Source organism: Rhineura floridana, chromosome 5 (genome assembly GCF_030035675.1).
Source record: "Rhineura floridana isolate rRhiFlo1 chromosome 5, rRhiFlo1.hap2, whole genome shotgun sequence".
Taxonomy (NCBI): Eukaryota; Metazoa; Chordata; class Lepidosauria; order Squamata; family Rhineuridae; genus Rhineura; species Rhineura floridana.
In genome coordinates this window covers 27,959,111-27,975,804 of record NC_084484.1, presented here as the reverse complement: position 1 = coordinate 27,975,804, position 16,694 = coordinate 27,959,111, and the positions used below count along the sequence as shown (strand labels likewise).

Genomic DNA, 16,694 nt, shown 5'->3' with positions numbered 1-16,694 from the left:
ACTTTGTGAAAATATTTTATTTATTTAAAAATATTTATTTCCTGCTTCTCAACTGTTATTTCCAAGGTAGCACTTGCAGACAATGGCAGTGTTCGCATGTAAAATGAGCCTGTGGGAACCTTCCCCACCCTCAATCTTCTGGTGCAGCCACAGGGAGGAGAGCAGAAATTCCATTTTTGATTAAACAGAGTTTATTGTTATGTCTGAACCTTAAAGTATGGTTAAATGTAACTAAACCATTGTGTAAAGGTGGCTTGTTTTAAAAAACCATAGTTAAGATTAACAGCAATTCGTCCAGGTTCAGATGCAGTGCTAAGGTGTGGTAAGTCAAAAACAGAAGCAAGCTCTTCAGCTTGTCTGAAATAACCATAGCATTATAATTAACAGTCCTTTCTGGACAAGAAAGAGTAGAAGATTCAAATAATAATGGACCAGTTGTGTTTAGGCATTTGGTTAAATAAGGTATTCACTCTCCTGTTTTAGCCAGAACCTACCAGATTAGCCATCACAATTGTATCAACTTTAACAGGATTATTCCTAGTTCCCAAAGTGAACTGCAGTCCACGAGGTGGCTGTCTAGTGGTTACATCAAAACACTGTCCTTCAAGCAACAAATACTCTAATTCATACTCTGCTGAAACGACACCCTCAACCTGTAAAATACACAATTTCATTATTTTAGAATTCCAATACTTAAAATGGGAAAGGCATGTACACATAATCAAAGAGTCTGACCATATACTTGGACAGAATTCTTAGTCTTACTGAAGTCAATGGATTTGATTTGACCTCAATTTAACTGCATTTAAGTTCTGTCCTAATAAGAGAAGGCATTTTGTGGACTGAGATACCTTTGTCTCATTTTGTAATTTCAGAAAAGTGGAAAACGTCACTGCAGTCCCACCCCAACCTGTCTTCCTCAACAGTTTTGCTGATCTTTTCCATGTTTTCTCCAGCAGCACATAACCTGCCCTGATTAGGCAAAGGCAGCTGCTGCCAGAACAAATGAGGAATTGCTGCCAAGATACAACTACCAAAGCTGCTGAGGAAGGCTGGGTTGGTGTGGGCAACTGTTTCTGCTCTTTCATCAGTTTGGGAGAGTAGGCCCAAACTTGACGACAAAATGCTAGCCCACAAAAGCCTCTCCTCATACTGTAAAAATGCTGACCATCCCAGCCACTGGTAGAAGGGAGTTAATTCCCAATCCCTTGTTTATAAGCTCTTCTCTCAGTTTCAACATAGTCTGCTTCCACAGAATTTGTTTTATTTCATCTGCCAAGGTTAGAGACCACCTGATTTGTCTTTCCCCAGTTTGCATACCCTGTATGGGGTGGTAACTGGCGGGTTGTTTGCTGCTATTAACGTTGCTTACCCCTACAACTGTGACCAGTGGGTGATGGTCACTCTCCGCTCATTCCTCTAAATGGAACGAGTGTACCTTAGAGAACATGTTGTGAGACATAAAGATGTAATCGACTACGCTGCCCCCCTTCTGGGTTAGGCAAGCGTATTGGCCGCCTGACCTATCAAGCAGGCCACCATTTCGGCAATTCCCACTCATCAGATTATGGTTTTCTTAAATGAACAGCTTTCTCAAGTTCATGTCTAGGATACATTAAAGTATTTTAATTTATCATGAAGAGAGCAATCCCAACTTACGATCTGCCAGAATGAGTGAAGTTTGGAATAGGCAGATCTCAGCTGGGGCGACACCAGCTGAAGTCCCTCATCCTGCCTCAGCTGGAAGAAGTCCTTCAAAAGGGAAAAAACTACTCCAGACTCCGTTTAGCTAACACATGACCCAGCAACCCAGTGGAAGTTACACTGGCAAAAAAAGATGGCTGGGATAAGTCAAACTATTGAAAATGCTTGTTTTCCCTCTACCAGACTTGGGTCAGATCAGCCGGCAGTAACCCTGCTACTGAACAGAGGTTGGAAAAGGGGTAAGTTACGCCAACATATTTACCCCAGCATAAATTACACCGGCTTCCTATAGTTTGGATTGTTCTGTAAATCTGTTACTAAATGTAACTGAAAGAGAATGAGCATTTATCAAGCCTTATTCACCATTTTTCTTGGGGCATTCTGGACCAGAAATGTGAAAGAAAATACAAACTCTTTTATTTATTTATTTAGTAAGTAAATGGAGGGGAGAATGATTAATTTGTTAACTAAGTATTTGTGGACTTCCTACATAAGTTTAGAAACTAATACTTACATCTTTCAAATGAATGTTATCAAGGTCGTAAGAACTGTTCACAGCTGCAACCAACCAGCTTTCTGGAGTTATCATGTTTAATGTCAGAAGAGGTGATTCCGGCATTTCAAGAAAGTTTGCTCCAGGTGCAAGAGGAAAAAAACTATTGGTCCCTGAAACAAGTTCTGGCTCCAGAACAAAACGATAAAAACTATGGCAAAAATAAAAATGTAACTGTTAAGAAAAGAATAGGAAAGGAAAGGAAAGAAGCAACTGAAAACTTTGCACAACTTCTTTTTTTAAAAAAACCTTGATGATCCTATGATCCTATTTTATACAATCCCATTGCTGAGCACGTAATGGTGCTATTTTTGAAGCAGCTAATCTACATGCTACAAGATAGTGTATGAGATCTTTTGTACCCTTTCTTTATTTTTAATTTCTACAGGCTTTATAGCTCTTCTAGCTCAGGTCAGATTCCTATGCAGCAATTACTTGTCGTGCCCTCGACAAACACATTCTCTTCACTGTCAACACATGCCAAGAACGTGGCAATCATTATGAGCCCTCTGAAAAAATAGAACACACAATTTAGAGTACAGCATTTGCCAGCTGAACGCGACAGTCCTATTATATGGGGCAAGTGAACAAGCCCTTCAAAAACATGAGGCATACAATGATTAATTTCCTGCCCAGAACCCATTTTATTCCTGGGAGAAAGCAAATACAAGTCATGGAAACTCATAATATTGTAATAAATGATCTAATTATTTTGGTAAAAGGAAAGGGTTTCCTGGCTGCTGGTTACACAGCAGAAAGCAAATACAGCAAAAATGAAAAATAAATGGTAATATGATGAGCTCCGATAAGCGATTCCAATTATAAAGCGATTCCAATTATAAGCTTTCTTTCTATGAGGATATGCTTTGCTTAAAGGAATATTTTTTCTGCATTAATACTCCACTAATGACCTATAAACACCTGAATCAAAGATGAGTTACTGCACTTATGCTAAGCATGCTTATAACAGAGTGCAGCCAACCTATGTATACATTTATTTAAGAATTCAGAGAAGCAGAAAGTGGGTGTTAAATGCCTGGCTACATGAAAAGACTGGAAGATCAAGTATTTGTGGTAATACTTGTAAAATTACATGTGGCCCATGCACATGCTGGCTGTCATCCACCCATATGAACAACACACACACAGTCAGAGTTCGGGTTATGAAAGGCCACAACTTTATTGGTTATAGCAATTCCAAGGTTTGGTGTGGTACAAGGGAAGATCCCATTATCGGTCAGCCCCACCCCATTTCATCACCCAACCTGCCTGCTGGATGGGCCCATTAGGGCCCATCTATCGACCCAATCCTCGTGGAAATTCCACATAAAAGGAAAAGAGGATTTGGGGAGAAGGACAGCTGCAATCATGATCAGGAAGAAGAGTGGGAAACGTTGACATTTCAGGGTGTCGAGAACACCAGAAGAGTCTGGAATAATGTGTAGAATGAGCTTGTGAAGTCATCACCATACAGGCAAAGCTGGGTCAACAGCTACTTGTAAATGGAAACCATATTATTGCATACTTTTCATTAATAACTTTTCACATGCTACTTACCTCTTCAAAGGTACCTCTGACAGCTTGGATCTACAGTTCATAAACAGCCTCAGTCTCATGTTGACAATCTGACCAAGGATCTAATAGAAATATTTCTTGTATTAAAGAGATTATTTTGTGTGGAACTTGTCCAATTTCAGAATTAAGCACAATTCTACACCTTTGCACAGGACAACAACTTAATTCCTGACACTGTCACCATCTATATGAATGTTACTTGCTTGCAACATTTTACACTGTACCTCTTTCCCATGTCCCATCTTTTATATAATTAATCAAACACTTTAAAAAAGAGAGAGCTAAGCTTAACCAGGATGCTGCTCTTGTCTTGCACCCTCTGCCATTGTAAGCAGTTAGCTATTTACACTGCTCTTTCACTCAATAATGAGAAAACACTTGAGCCCTATTCAGATGTTTGCCCTCATGTAATTGCAGTTGCAGGGGAGGGAGAACAGGGCCCCCATCACTAGCCCCACCCTTCTCTGTCATGCCCCATCACTGCTTCCCATTCATTGGAGAAGGAAGATCTGAAGTGGGAAGGATGCTCTGTGTATAGAGGTTCCCCATGTGGTTTAGAACTCCATACAATCAAAGTTCCGAATCATGCAAGGAGCCTACATACACAGAGTAGGCTCCTCGCTTCAGACCTTCCTTTCTCCAACCTGTAGAAGACAGCAACACCAAGCAATGGAGATGAGACAGAGGGCACTGGTCTCCCCCATCACACAACTGTAAATGTGTGAGGAAGAACATCCAGTGGCTTTCTTTATCACCACGAAGTGTCAGAAATCAACTGCTTGGTCATGATGCAGCTGGAAAAAAATCTGTAGGTGTCTCTGTCCCCCCCCCACACACACACAAACAGGCCAGGTCGGGCCAAGGAAAAGCAGTCCATGGAGGATGGGGAACCCACAAATATGGTAGCTTTCCAGTGAGGCAAATGATTTGAAAGATGTTCCTGGGTATTTATAAAATGAATCACATTTGTATCCTGCTCCTCCAAAAAGCAGTTCGGAGTGACGTGCACAGGGTTGAATCCCAAGGTGCCCTTATAACTGAAAGCCAATTCTGCTCACAGAAGAACAAGTCATGACTCAGTGGAAGGGTGTCGTGCAAGTAAAGTGACCCCAAATCTAGAGGAGTTATTTCAATTGCACAACCTCTTGTGTAAGAATTTGCACAAGCTCATTATCAATTACATTTTATGGTCCAGTTGAGTTTCTGCACTATAGTCTGCATTTTCTTTATTCACAGTTTCTAAGACTGCAACATAAGCCTGAAACATTGTGGCACTGCACTGTAGTACAGTCTTCTGCTAGATCTAGCAGAAAAGGTTGCAAGACACACACTAATGCATTTTCTCCTCTGCCCTCAGATCATTGGGTTGTAATTCAACTAACTTTTACTCAGAGTACACCATCTGAAATTAATAGATCTAATTTAATCATGGCTATTATTTTCAGTAGGTAAACATTAGCTGACGGCAACCCAAGTTTTCCTGTACTGTCCTCACAACTATCTTATGAAGAAGGTTAGCATGAAATAGAGAGAATGGCCCAAAGCCACCCAGTAAATTTCATGGCCAAATGGGGATCAAAAGCTAGGTCTCCCATTGCATCTCACGCACACACACACACACCTGCGTTCCGTACTAAAATAAGTCTTAAATAAATCATAAAGTTGGCATTATGTACAAGAAATCAGTAAGATCTTACAGTCAGTAAATGTGACAGCTTCTGTGCTTCTCTTGTCACCGGATCTACTATACCGACAATGTCAAAGAAGGGTTCGTTTTTCTGCGGTGGGTCTACTTTTAGTACGCTATGGGGAGGAAAACACATCTAGTGTTGAGCAAGGTATGTAAAAGGTCATGCATAACTTGAAGGTATAATATCCACTGGAATCATAATCCATTTGCATTTTTAGAAAGCACACACTGACTGAACAGATGCATATATACCATTTGATGTCTCATATCTTAGAGCCTATGGTGTGAACTACCTCCAAAGTATTGCATGTCATGTGGTGGTTTATATCCAGCTATTATAAAGTACTGGAAAAAGACTTCTAAAGTATTCCTTGAAATGACTGTGTATGCCTTAACAATAGAACCACAATAGAACAACCACCATGGTGTCTGAACTGAAGGATTTGGGACACACTAAAGAAAGGGACTTAATCTCAGTTGCCACTAAAAAAAACAAATAATAATAATTATGATTGTACATCAGAGAAAATCCCCCAAACCCCCGTTATTAAAGAATGTTAGATAAAGGCTCCAGCTAGAGTATTGTATTTTTCCTAAATGCCATGCTTCATAGGAAACAAGCAACACTGATTTGTTGGAACATTAGTACCCTTTTATTAGACACCAAGTGGAGCCTACAACAAAATGTTGCAGGGTAAAGCGCTTCTGCTTAGTATCCTAGACAGTCAGTGATGCCTTTCTCCAGGATACTCCTTCTATTCCCTCTCTCCCACCCAATTCTCCAATTTTTCCTCCAATAGTCAGTCAGCATTCCATGGATACTAGCATGCTCATTTTCCATTGGGCTGTTTCCCCCTCTCCCCCCTGTCCTATTTTTCTCTATGTACTTCTGAAAACTTCACAGCTTTGCAAGCCTGCTGATACCTCCTACACTTGTGCTCTATCAATGCCATTTTGACAGCAAGAGAATGAGCATGCATGCCTGAACAGCAGAAATGGAGGAATGATAAAAGGGGATGACGAACATTTATTTTCATCTCTGAACAATTAAATCAAATAAGTTCTTAGATAATTTGTTCTTAAATCAAGTTCTGTTTTTGTGTATATATGTGGATTGCTCAATCCCTGCATGTAATTCACACAGTAAATCAAGTCAAAGATGATGTTTCACAAAACACTCAGATTTCACAATTACAAATGCACTGTGATGAAAACTAACACGCAACTATTTAAAGACTTTTTACCTGTGCTTTTCTTTGAGAAATTCAATATCTCGGCGCACATCAATTTTTGGCAATGAAGAAAGAAGTGCATTCACTTTCATTACTAAATTACTGCCACTAAAGAAAACGAGAAAAAAAATATTTTCCCTATGGTAAAAAATCTTGTCAGCTAACATCTCCCTCTAAAATATCATAAGAAAGTGTAATCACAACATCTTGAAGGCTTTTGAAACACTGGACGTGAGAAAAGATAACAATGCCTTAATCCAACAGAAACAGGTAAATGTTCAAATTTACTTTCCTTTTTTAATTTGCTCAGTACAAAAATGATACCTCATAATTTGTGCAAAAAAAGGAGACAAAAGGAAAAATATATTTACAATGAATATGAAAGCATTGTAGTTGTATACTGTCATGATGTTTACTGTTTCAAAACATAATAGCTACCATTGTTCCAAAAAATTTGTTCAGTCACTCACTGAAAGTCCTCCTAAGATATGCTAATTAACATAATACTCTGATTTTTTTTCAAACCAATGTGTTACTATTAGGAAGGTTTTTTCTTCAGTTTTTATCTATGCACATTTTTGCAAGTGTTAATAGGTTAGCTATCATTTCTAGATCTATGTCTAATTCTTGATACTTTAAATAACCTAGAAGCATAGTTTTTGGCTCCAAAGATAGTAGCCTGTCATTCCATTAATTGTGTTGTAAATGATTCCAGAATGTGCCATTTTTTAAAGCAATCCCAGAATACGTGCAAGAAATCCATCCTCAGGGCCAAGGCCAGTGCCAGAGGGTGGCCAAGTTGGGCCCTGGCCAAGAGCCCCTGTGGCCGGGCCCCTCCTTAGGGTGGGAGGATGGTGCTCTAGTTCTATGATCTGTGGCAGTGATGGGTCCTGCAACCCAAACTGCCACGGATCATGGAGAAGGAGCTCCCAGATACCCCCCGAATACCGACAGTGCGGGCTTCAATAAGCCCCCAAGCACACCCCACCAGAGCTTGGAAAAGTTACTTTTTTAAACTACAACTCCCATCAGCCCCAGCCAGCATGGCCACTGGATTGGGCTGATGGGAGCTGCAGTTCAAAAAAGTAACTTTTCCAAGCTCTGCACCCCACCTACCTCTCACGTCAGTGTGAATGCTTTGTGCACTGTGCACACATGCCTGCCATCACCCACTATGGCAGCAGGGGCTTCCCTGAGGGGGTGATGCCCTGCCGCCATCTTGGATGACGGCAGGCATGCACGCTACACGTGGACATCATTCACACAACACTAGAGGTAGGTGGCGCACACAGGCAGGCTTATTAGCCTTGTAATGCCTGTATCGGGGGGGTGTTGGGCTATGGTGCCATGGACCCAAGCAGGCTAGTGCTCAAGGGCCGTCATGTCTGGCGCCGGCCCTGCTCAGGGCTCTACGTCTCTAGCAATTGTTTTGGGCTGATCTGTATACCTGGTTTAATTTATGTGGGGTCAAATACCATTACACAATAATATAAGAGCAGCAAAGTGGATCAGACCAATGGCCCATCTAGTCCAGCATCCTGTTCTCACAGGGACCAAGCAGATACCTATGGGAAGCCTGAAAGCAGGACGTGAGTGCAACAGCACTCTTCTCCCTTGTGATTCCCAGCAACTGGCATTCAGAGGCATGCTGCCTCTGACAGTGGAGGTACAGCACAGCCTTACTCTCCATGAATTTGTCTAATCCATACAGGTTGATGGCCATTGCTACTGCTTGTGGGAGGAAACTCCAGATTTACTGTGCACTGTGTGAAGAAATACCTCCTCTTCTCAGTCCTGGATTTTCCAACATTGATACTGAACCTTAAAAAAAGTTTTCATTTAGGTCTGCTGGTAGGAAAAGATACCATTACTACAACTCACTTTTCTTAACGGAAGTTTGTAACCCACTCTATTCCCACGGTCTGAAAGTGGGTAGCACGTACAAATAACTATTCATTGCTTTATCCCCAGCCTCTAATTATTCTATTTCAAACTATTTACTCTACTGCACTGTTTCTCAGTCATCGGGAAATTGAGAGCTTTACACCAGGCCTCAAGACAAACAAAACCATGCACGTTTTTTAATTTTTATTTATCTAAGAATAAGTAATGTTGCAATTCCATGACCAGTGTTGCTTTCAAAATTAAAGCACTTCCAAGAACTACTATAACCAACATATTTCCTCGAACTGACATAGCCACATGGCTCTCACCTGCGGTGGCGACCATATCAATGTGCTTTCTTGCATCAGCCCAGGACGTTTGTCACAGCAGCATTTTGGACTACACATACACATTTTACCATCATCTTAGGTTTCAGTTCAACTAACCAAAGAAGCCACAGCAATTTGGTTCCTTAGAGAATGTTTACAGTGCCCCTTCATGAATTGCACTGTTTAAATGGGGTGCAACTCTGGGGCCCTGGCACCATCTGAACTAAAAGCTGTCTGTTCCTAGAAATTCAGCATTTTCAACAGTGAAAATCCTACGCTAGGGATGCACACCAAGCACATTCTATTAGGAGTTTTCAGGGAAAAAATAGTAAAGACTATTCTCTTCTTCTGAGAAACATGAACTAGGTAGCTGTTGCTTGGATTCCTTAAATTAACTTTTTTTGTTGGCTTAAAAAAAATGGTGGTTTGGATTTTATTGGTTTTAGAATATAAGCCATTTAAAAGGGTCCTGGGTGGCTGAGAATGAGTACAGTTAATTTGTTTTTGTGAAGTACAATGTACATTTATATCTTTATACTAAAAGGTACAAATTGTGGAGCTACAAAAAAGGAATTCTGGTTTGACATACTGTATCCTTTAATATAAATATTAAGAAAAAATGAAGATAGGGCACTTAAAATGTTAATGAACCTATTACATATAACGCCAGGTTTTTCAGTGAAATACCCACTTTTTCAAATTAGACATTAAAATTTAAATGCAAAAAGTCAAAATGATCTGGAACTAAAATATCAGATTTTCAAAGTTGCACTGACTTGAGGAAAGCTCTAGCTACATCCAAGAAGCCCCCACAAAACGTATTTTAATACAAAACAGAAGAAATACTACCGTTTACTGTCAATGCCCATTTCCTTGACAAGGGTTTTAATCTTCACTGCGGCTTTACTTAGCGTTACCTGCTCCAACAAGTCAAAGTCTTCTGGACTGAATTCATTTTCATGTAAAGGACCTATTACCTGTACAAATAAATTGAGACACTGACATTCAGGGGCAGGAGTGGAGAAGCTACATTTTGTTTTTTAAGGGTCCAAAGCAGCATCTATACCCAGAAGGAGACTAACTGCCACTGAAGCTCTAAGTATTGGCAAGATATATTCTGTTCTGTTAGCACAGGTAATTATGCCTGGATCTTGTTGTAAGGTACAAGCAACTATAGTCAACAAGACAAATAATACTTCAGAACCACCTGGCTAGTTCTTCCTCTAACAATTCATTCTTTTCATTATGAACAGATGCCTCTGATCTGGATGGAGACAAGGGGCTCTGAGACACTCTCCCTTCAGTCTCAAGGATCCTAGGCTTTTTATTGAAGGGAAGTCTCAGTGCTTTGTCCTGCGATGGGCCTTAATCACTGGAGAAGGCTCTCTACCGGAGCAGCAAATGGGTGTAACTTATGCATCATTTTATATTGTGCCTGGATGAACCCCAAGAATGAGCACGGCACTTGTGCTTCTTTCTTCCCCTTGTAGGTCCTTTTGTGTAAGATGCTGGATCATGATCAGCCACGGAGCAGATCCTTTATTTTAGGCAGCTCACCCACTGGCAAATTCTGGGCAGGCTAAATGCCCACCAAGGCATGGAAACCTTTCAGTTGTGAGCAAGCAAACTGTGGGGCAGGTGAGACAGAGCCTTTCCCTAGATGTTGGCTATATCTATTGCTGGATCACTGGACACTAAAGTTGCCACCATCCCAGCTCTCCTGTATCCTAGATGGGGATACAACATCACTGCCCTATGAAAGTGTGAGGGAGTCAGAGGCAATTGGACCATTGGTTTCACCTGAAAGGTGGTTTCCCAGGTATCATGCCATCAAGTGGGATGTAGCACGCCTAGTGTCTGAGGACAAGAGCGCATAAGAGTCAAGACCCGGGCTGCTCCTTCAGGTCCTCCACAATTCATTCAAGATGAGGCTGAAGGAAGACCTCTTGAAAGTAGTCACATGGAGAGCATACGAAACAATGAAAGAAACGGACAACTGCACGAACAAAGGAGCAGCCATAGCCCGGAATATATACAACAAGGTGTTGACTCAGGAAAACATTATGCATTCAATCAAACAAGGAAAGCCTTAGCACGAAGTACATATAAGAAAGTTAATACACAAAGCTAATAAAATAAACAAGAACTCATAGGCAGCTCCCATCAGGGAGGGTTGTGATGGCATGATACCTGAGAAAAACACCTTTCAGGTGCAACCAATAGCCCATTTTCCCCAGGTAGCATGCCATCAAGTGGGATGTACCAAAGCATCCCTAATAGGGAGCGACCACCCTGCTGCCTAAACATGAGCTACTACTTGTTGCAGGACATGCCTCCTGAATGAGGCATCAGCAGAGGCATAACGGTCTATCTTATAGTGTTTAATGAATGAGTCTGGGCTGGACCATACCGCAGCTCTGCAAATGTCCACAAGAGGTGCATTCGTTGCAAATGCAGCCATAGTGGCTGCAGATCTAGTAGAGCGTGCCGTGATATTGTGAGGCACCAGAAGATTAAGAGACTCGTAGGCCAGAGCAATGCAGGTGCATAGCCAGCAAGAAAAAGTGGACTTTGATACTCCCCCCCCCCCAGAGTTCTTGGGTGAAAAGAACAAATAAGGATTCAGTTAGTTGAGTGTCCTGGGTATGAACTAAATAAACCTTAAAAGCTCTGTGGACATCTAAGGAATGCCAGACTTTCTCCTTCAGATGGACAGGATTGGGACAAAATGATGGCAGTATAATGTCCTGGTTACAGTGAAACACTGAATTTACTTTAGGTCTAAAGGACGGGTCAGGACATACAATCTAACAGACGAAGCAGAGTGGAAACTGACCCCAATATGCCAGTGTTAGGGGCCTGAACCCTGGGCTCAACAGGCTGACCGGAAGTAAGAGGCCGCAGGAGTGACTGTCAAGCTGGCAAAGCAGGTGCTGATTGCTGTTCAAGAAAACCGTCAAAGTCTTCATCCGATGACATTGATGGAGAGTGAAAAAGCACTGCTAAGTTCTCTTGACCTGCAATACGTACTTCTGAGTAATACGTACTTCTGAGCGTGACCTATCCTCAGCACTGATGGCAGTAGCAGATGACACTTCTAGAGAGCTAGGAGCAGTCACATACTGTGCCTGCCTGGCAGCCAGCTGACTGGAAGCATGCTTGGTCTTGGCAGTAGCTTTGGAATGGTGTTTGGAGACCTTGCGCTTTGAGGGCTTGGATCTTAGACTTCAACAAGGTTTGCGTAGAGGCCTTGTGGTATCAGTCATGCTTTGCTGTTTCCCATTAGAGAGTTGGTCAAGGGAATCCGCCATTGCAACTGGGCCTGCCATGGTATACACACACATGATAGAGGGGTGCAGTAACCAAAGTATACTACATGCACTGTAGGAGGGTGTGCGGTGATTCCTGAGCAAAGGCACAAATATATATATATATATATATGTTTATTTTGTTTTAACACTCCCAGCCTTCTATGCGAAGAAGAGAAAGGAGAAAAACACAGGAAAATAGGTAACAGTGAAGAAGATCAAAGGTACAGAAGACTTAAACAATATTTAGAGAAAAAAGAGTGAGACAAAACTTAATTCAAACAAAAAGGCAACCATGAAGAAAGGGCAGGAAGCAACGAAAATTGTGGTCAGGAGGCAAAAGAAAATGGCAGCCAAGGGGAAGAATGGCAATGGAAAGGTCAGGAAGGCCACCAAAAAGGACTACCACCCCTCAGCAGCAGCCTGGAGCCACAGGCGCTCGATCCAGGCAAAGTCAGTTACCCCTGAGGCGGGACTGCCTAATACTATTTATTTATTATTTGATTTATATCCTGCCCTTCCTCCCTACCGCTGCTGCCTCAGCAACAATGAGGCTAGTCACTGCTCGCTCTGAGGCCTGTCTTGCTGCCACAAACTGCAGGTGAGAGGACACAGCACCTGTTGATGCTGCAGCAGAGACCCGGATTTGCAGCTGCAAGCTCCGGGCAAACAGCCAGCCCTCCAGGACAGACGGGGTTCTGGAGTCGCAGCTGCAAGCTCTGGGTGAGGCCTCCAGTGTTGGACCAAAGCCTGGAGCTGCAGCTACAAGATCCAGGCGAGAAGCAAGGAGAGCTCCATGGCTGCAGTCACAAGAGGAAGAGCTATCTGCCACTTGTAACCGGCCTGCTGGCTGCTGGGGCTGCAGCCACAAGTTCCAAGTGGAAGGGGGGATGGGGAAAAGGGGGAAAACCCCAGCGGGGCTGCCGCAGCAAGCCCCAAGTAGAAGGGGGGAAGAAAGGGTGAAAAAACCCAGTGAAGACCCACTAAAATGGGGAGGAAACAATAAAGAAACCCCCCTTGCAAAGTAACACATAAACACACCCTTCCACACAACACTGTATCTCACACTAACAGAGACTCACTAGCACACACTGACAGAGATTAGCAGAGCAAAGGCTGTAACGAAATGCCTACAGACGAAGGAAGGAATGAACTGAGGAGGACTGGAAGGAACAGCCTGGGTCTTGATTCTTCTGAATTCCTGCCTTTGGACACTAGTGGCGCTACAGCCCACTTGATGGTATGCTACCTGGGGAAAATGCTGCTGTACTGACAATCTCCTCTTTTTTTTATGCCGTTGGGTGCTTCTACCTGCTGGACCCATTCAGAGAAAGGGCTTAGCTGGAAAGGCAAAGACCCATTCAGGACCGCAAACCCAAGCATGATGTCTTTAGGACAGAGCTGGGGAACTGAAGTCAGCCAACAGCCCAAATCCTGACCTCCCCCAACCCCCATGGGCCACCATGATACCAGATGAAAGTTTTTCTTTTGTCTGGGAGAGTTGAAATCAAATTGAGTGCAAAGGTGTAGGGGTTTGCAGACAACTATGCCTGAAAACCTTCCTTTCTTTGCCCACAGTTTGCAATTGAAGCACATGGGCAAGTCACAGGCAACACCAATCAGCAGATCAGCAATGCCCACAAAACCCTCTTTCGGCAAGGACCCACATCTTTACCTGCCCCATTCCCGACACTATATATGATATCAGATGTAGGACAGGTGGGTGTGACTTGGGACACATGGCCATGTGGACTAAATTAGGACTCCTGCTGTGTCTTATTAGGCCCATGGACAGAGGTTCCCCATCGCTGGTTTAAGGGAAGGAAGGATAAGATGGATCTTACTTCCCTGCTGTTAGGTGACGCTGCACTGGGAGACTGGGGATGCCCCTTCATTAGGAAGAATTAAAGAGCTTGATCCTGTCTCCCGATCCAAGGGGAAAGTGTTGTTCAGGACTGACAAAGCCAGTGGAGAACACTTTTTATTATTATTATTATTATTATTATTATTATTATTATTATTATTATTATTATTATTATTATATAACAACAACAACATTTGTATACTGCCCCATAGCCGAAGCTCTCTGGGCGGTTTACAACAATTAAAACATTAAAAACAAATATACAAATTTAAAAACACTTTTTAAAAAAAACTATTAAATTTGACATGCATTTCCTTGTTTCTTTCTCACTAAGAGGTGTGTTAAGGATACAGTGATGCTAGTCCTGTGAATTAGTACAAACAGAGGAACAAGGTGTCACCAAGGCAGAGAGAACCTGACTGCTTGTTTACTTACCCTGCCATTACTAACAACAGCCATTTGCCCAGGAAGCAGCTTAAGTACTTCCCGACAAAATAGCTGGTGAGCCTGAATTATGTCGACACCCAGCGTGTTGTATTTCTTCTCAAAAGCATCGTCATCCATGCCCTAGAACAAAAGTTGTAAGATGGTATCCCAGGTCAGAACAGCTAAAACATCTTCCCAAAGGCAAACTAGGTTTCAAATTCAGCCTTGCAACAGCACTTCCCAATACTTGATTTAGTTTCTCCTTGAATTCATGGTGCAGCAGAACAGTCTGACCATATTAAGGGGAACCCTTATTTAAAAGGAGGAAACATACACAGAGAGTAGCATTTCAGGGGGGAGGATTCAGCCTAGATATCTCTGCTGAAATGATTTATATATGTTTTCAGATATTATTTTTATTCATGGGAGAGCATTCAAGTAAGCTGTTCCCACCCTCCAGGTCTACAATCACTCAGCCCTTTATAGGGCCCCAATTACTGAGGAAAACAAACCAGCCATGTAATATTTGCATTTTTATTGTTAGTTTATACTGATTGGAAGCTGTTAAGGGAATTGGTTGAAGAGGAGAAAAAAGGGCAATAAGACTTGTCCAAATCTAAAATGATGCAATTGGTTCCAGAATGGTTCAATATTGGTGTGTCGGCTCCTTTTCATATTGTTCTAGATAAACACAAATTAATGCATTCTGCAGTGTTATGTGCAGAGTCCTTCACTGTTATAAAAATAACGTATATCTAAATTTTGGTTCAGTAGTGGTAGTAATAATATATTCACAAATGAGATCTTCCTGAAATGAGGACATTACTTAATCCTGTGTATTAACACGGAATCATACTGAAGAAAATGTTGTATTTTACAAATGTAGTATGTCATAATGAAATGTACTGTGGTGTATTGTAAGATTATTGTAAATTCCAGACATGTCTTTTACCTCACTGTTTTGTATATTTAGCAAATGTGATTGGCGAGAGTGAGAGTGTATAACTAACTACTAACCGGAACAAGAAACTTCTTGATTGAAGTTCCTGTAGGGACAGTTTTTGCCATCTCCTCTTTCAGAATCCGACTGAGAAAGTTTTTCAAACTAGTGTTTTTCTGCGTTAAAAAAGCTGCCAAGACTGCCCTTGCAATGACAGTGTTATCTTCAATTATTTTTGATGCAGGATTATTCACAATCCCAATCTGTACATGACTGCTGGTTTTCTGGAAAACACAGATAGATCTTACATGTTTACTTATTATTACAGTTAATCCCAGAAAGTCTCTCTCAGGCCACCATCCCTCTCTCTCTTCCTTCAGATCTCTTCTCAAAACCAACTTTTTCTATGGAGCCTTTTCATAAGTCTGTCAGTCTACATCTGCAACTGGAGCGAAGCCTAAGTACATTCATCCTTCATTACCCTTGCTTTTCTTCCCCACCCCCAAATCTGTCAAGAGTGTACATTCCTTGTGTCAGCAGCAACATTTCCTTTTTTATTTTTGCCCATGTTACTCTGCCAAGTGACAAGTGCACTGGCGCTTAGTAATAAAAAACAAGTAAATATGCTACCTCCAACTTATATTTTTAGCAAAGCTTTATACTGCCATTAAAAAAACATGTGATTTTCAGGAAGTGCAATCAGACAGAGAATCATAGGACTCATTTACACTTTACATGATCAGCACATCTATAAACTCGTATTTGCAAAGGCACACACTGAAGTATGAAGAGGTGCTGTGTCTCTTTGCACATGCAAAGGAACACTGGCATACACCAGGGAGAAGCACTTGGTTGTAGCTCCCTGGCATACGCCCACAGTGAGTTTACAAGCACACAACTCTCTTTTACATGTTATTGTACTTGGCACAGCAAACAATGGCGTACATACAACCAATAGGCTTGCTACTAAGGTGTGAATTGGGTCTTCTCTTCTCAGAGCTGCATTTATAAGATGACAAAGCCTATGAGATCAAACCAAGGATCTATGTAGTCTAGCAACCCAATCTCAACAGTCACCAGCCACATGTTTCCAGGAAGTTTACAAGCAGGGCATAAACTTAATTGTCCCACCCACCTGCACTCAGTATCTAAAAGGCTGAACTTTATGGACAATTCATGTATGTAAAGC

At 41.8% G+C, this 16,694-nt stretch overlaps 1 protein-coding gene across 2 annotated transcripts in view; it reads right to left on the bottom strand.

Annotated features, from left to right (window-relative positions):
* The window catches only part of UGGT2 (UDP-glucose glycoprotein glucosyltransferase 2), a 119,142-nt gene that overhangs the window by 23,089 nt on the left and 79,359 nt on the right, over nucleotides 1–16,694 (bottom strand). For both annotated transcript variants that reach the window (XM_061630083.1, XM_061630084.1), the window contains exons 21-28: nucleotides 15,583–15,789; nucleotides 14,575–14,706; nucleotides 9,817–9,944; nucleotides 6,767–6,862; nucleotides 5,530–5,635; nucleotides 3,815–3,894; nucleotides 2,219–2,408; nucleotides 495–653 (exon numbers count right to left, since the gene is read on the bottom strand). In XM_061630083.1, coding sequence (XP_061486067.1) covers nucleotides 495–653; nucleotides 2,219–2,408; nucleotides 3,815–3,894; nucleotides 5,530–5,635; nucleotides 6,767–6,862; nucleotides 9,817–9,944; nucleotides 14,575–14,706; nucleotides 15,583–15,789 — 1,098 coding nt within the window. The remainder of the gene's footprint in view (nucleotides 1–494; nucleotides 654–2,218; nucleotides 2,409–3,814; nucleotides 3,895–5,529; nucleotides 5,636–6,766; nucleotides 6,863–9,816; nucleotides 9,945–14,574; nucleotides 14,707–15,582; nucleotides 15,790–16,694) is intronic.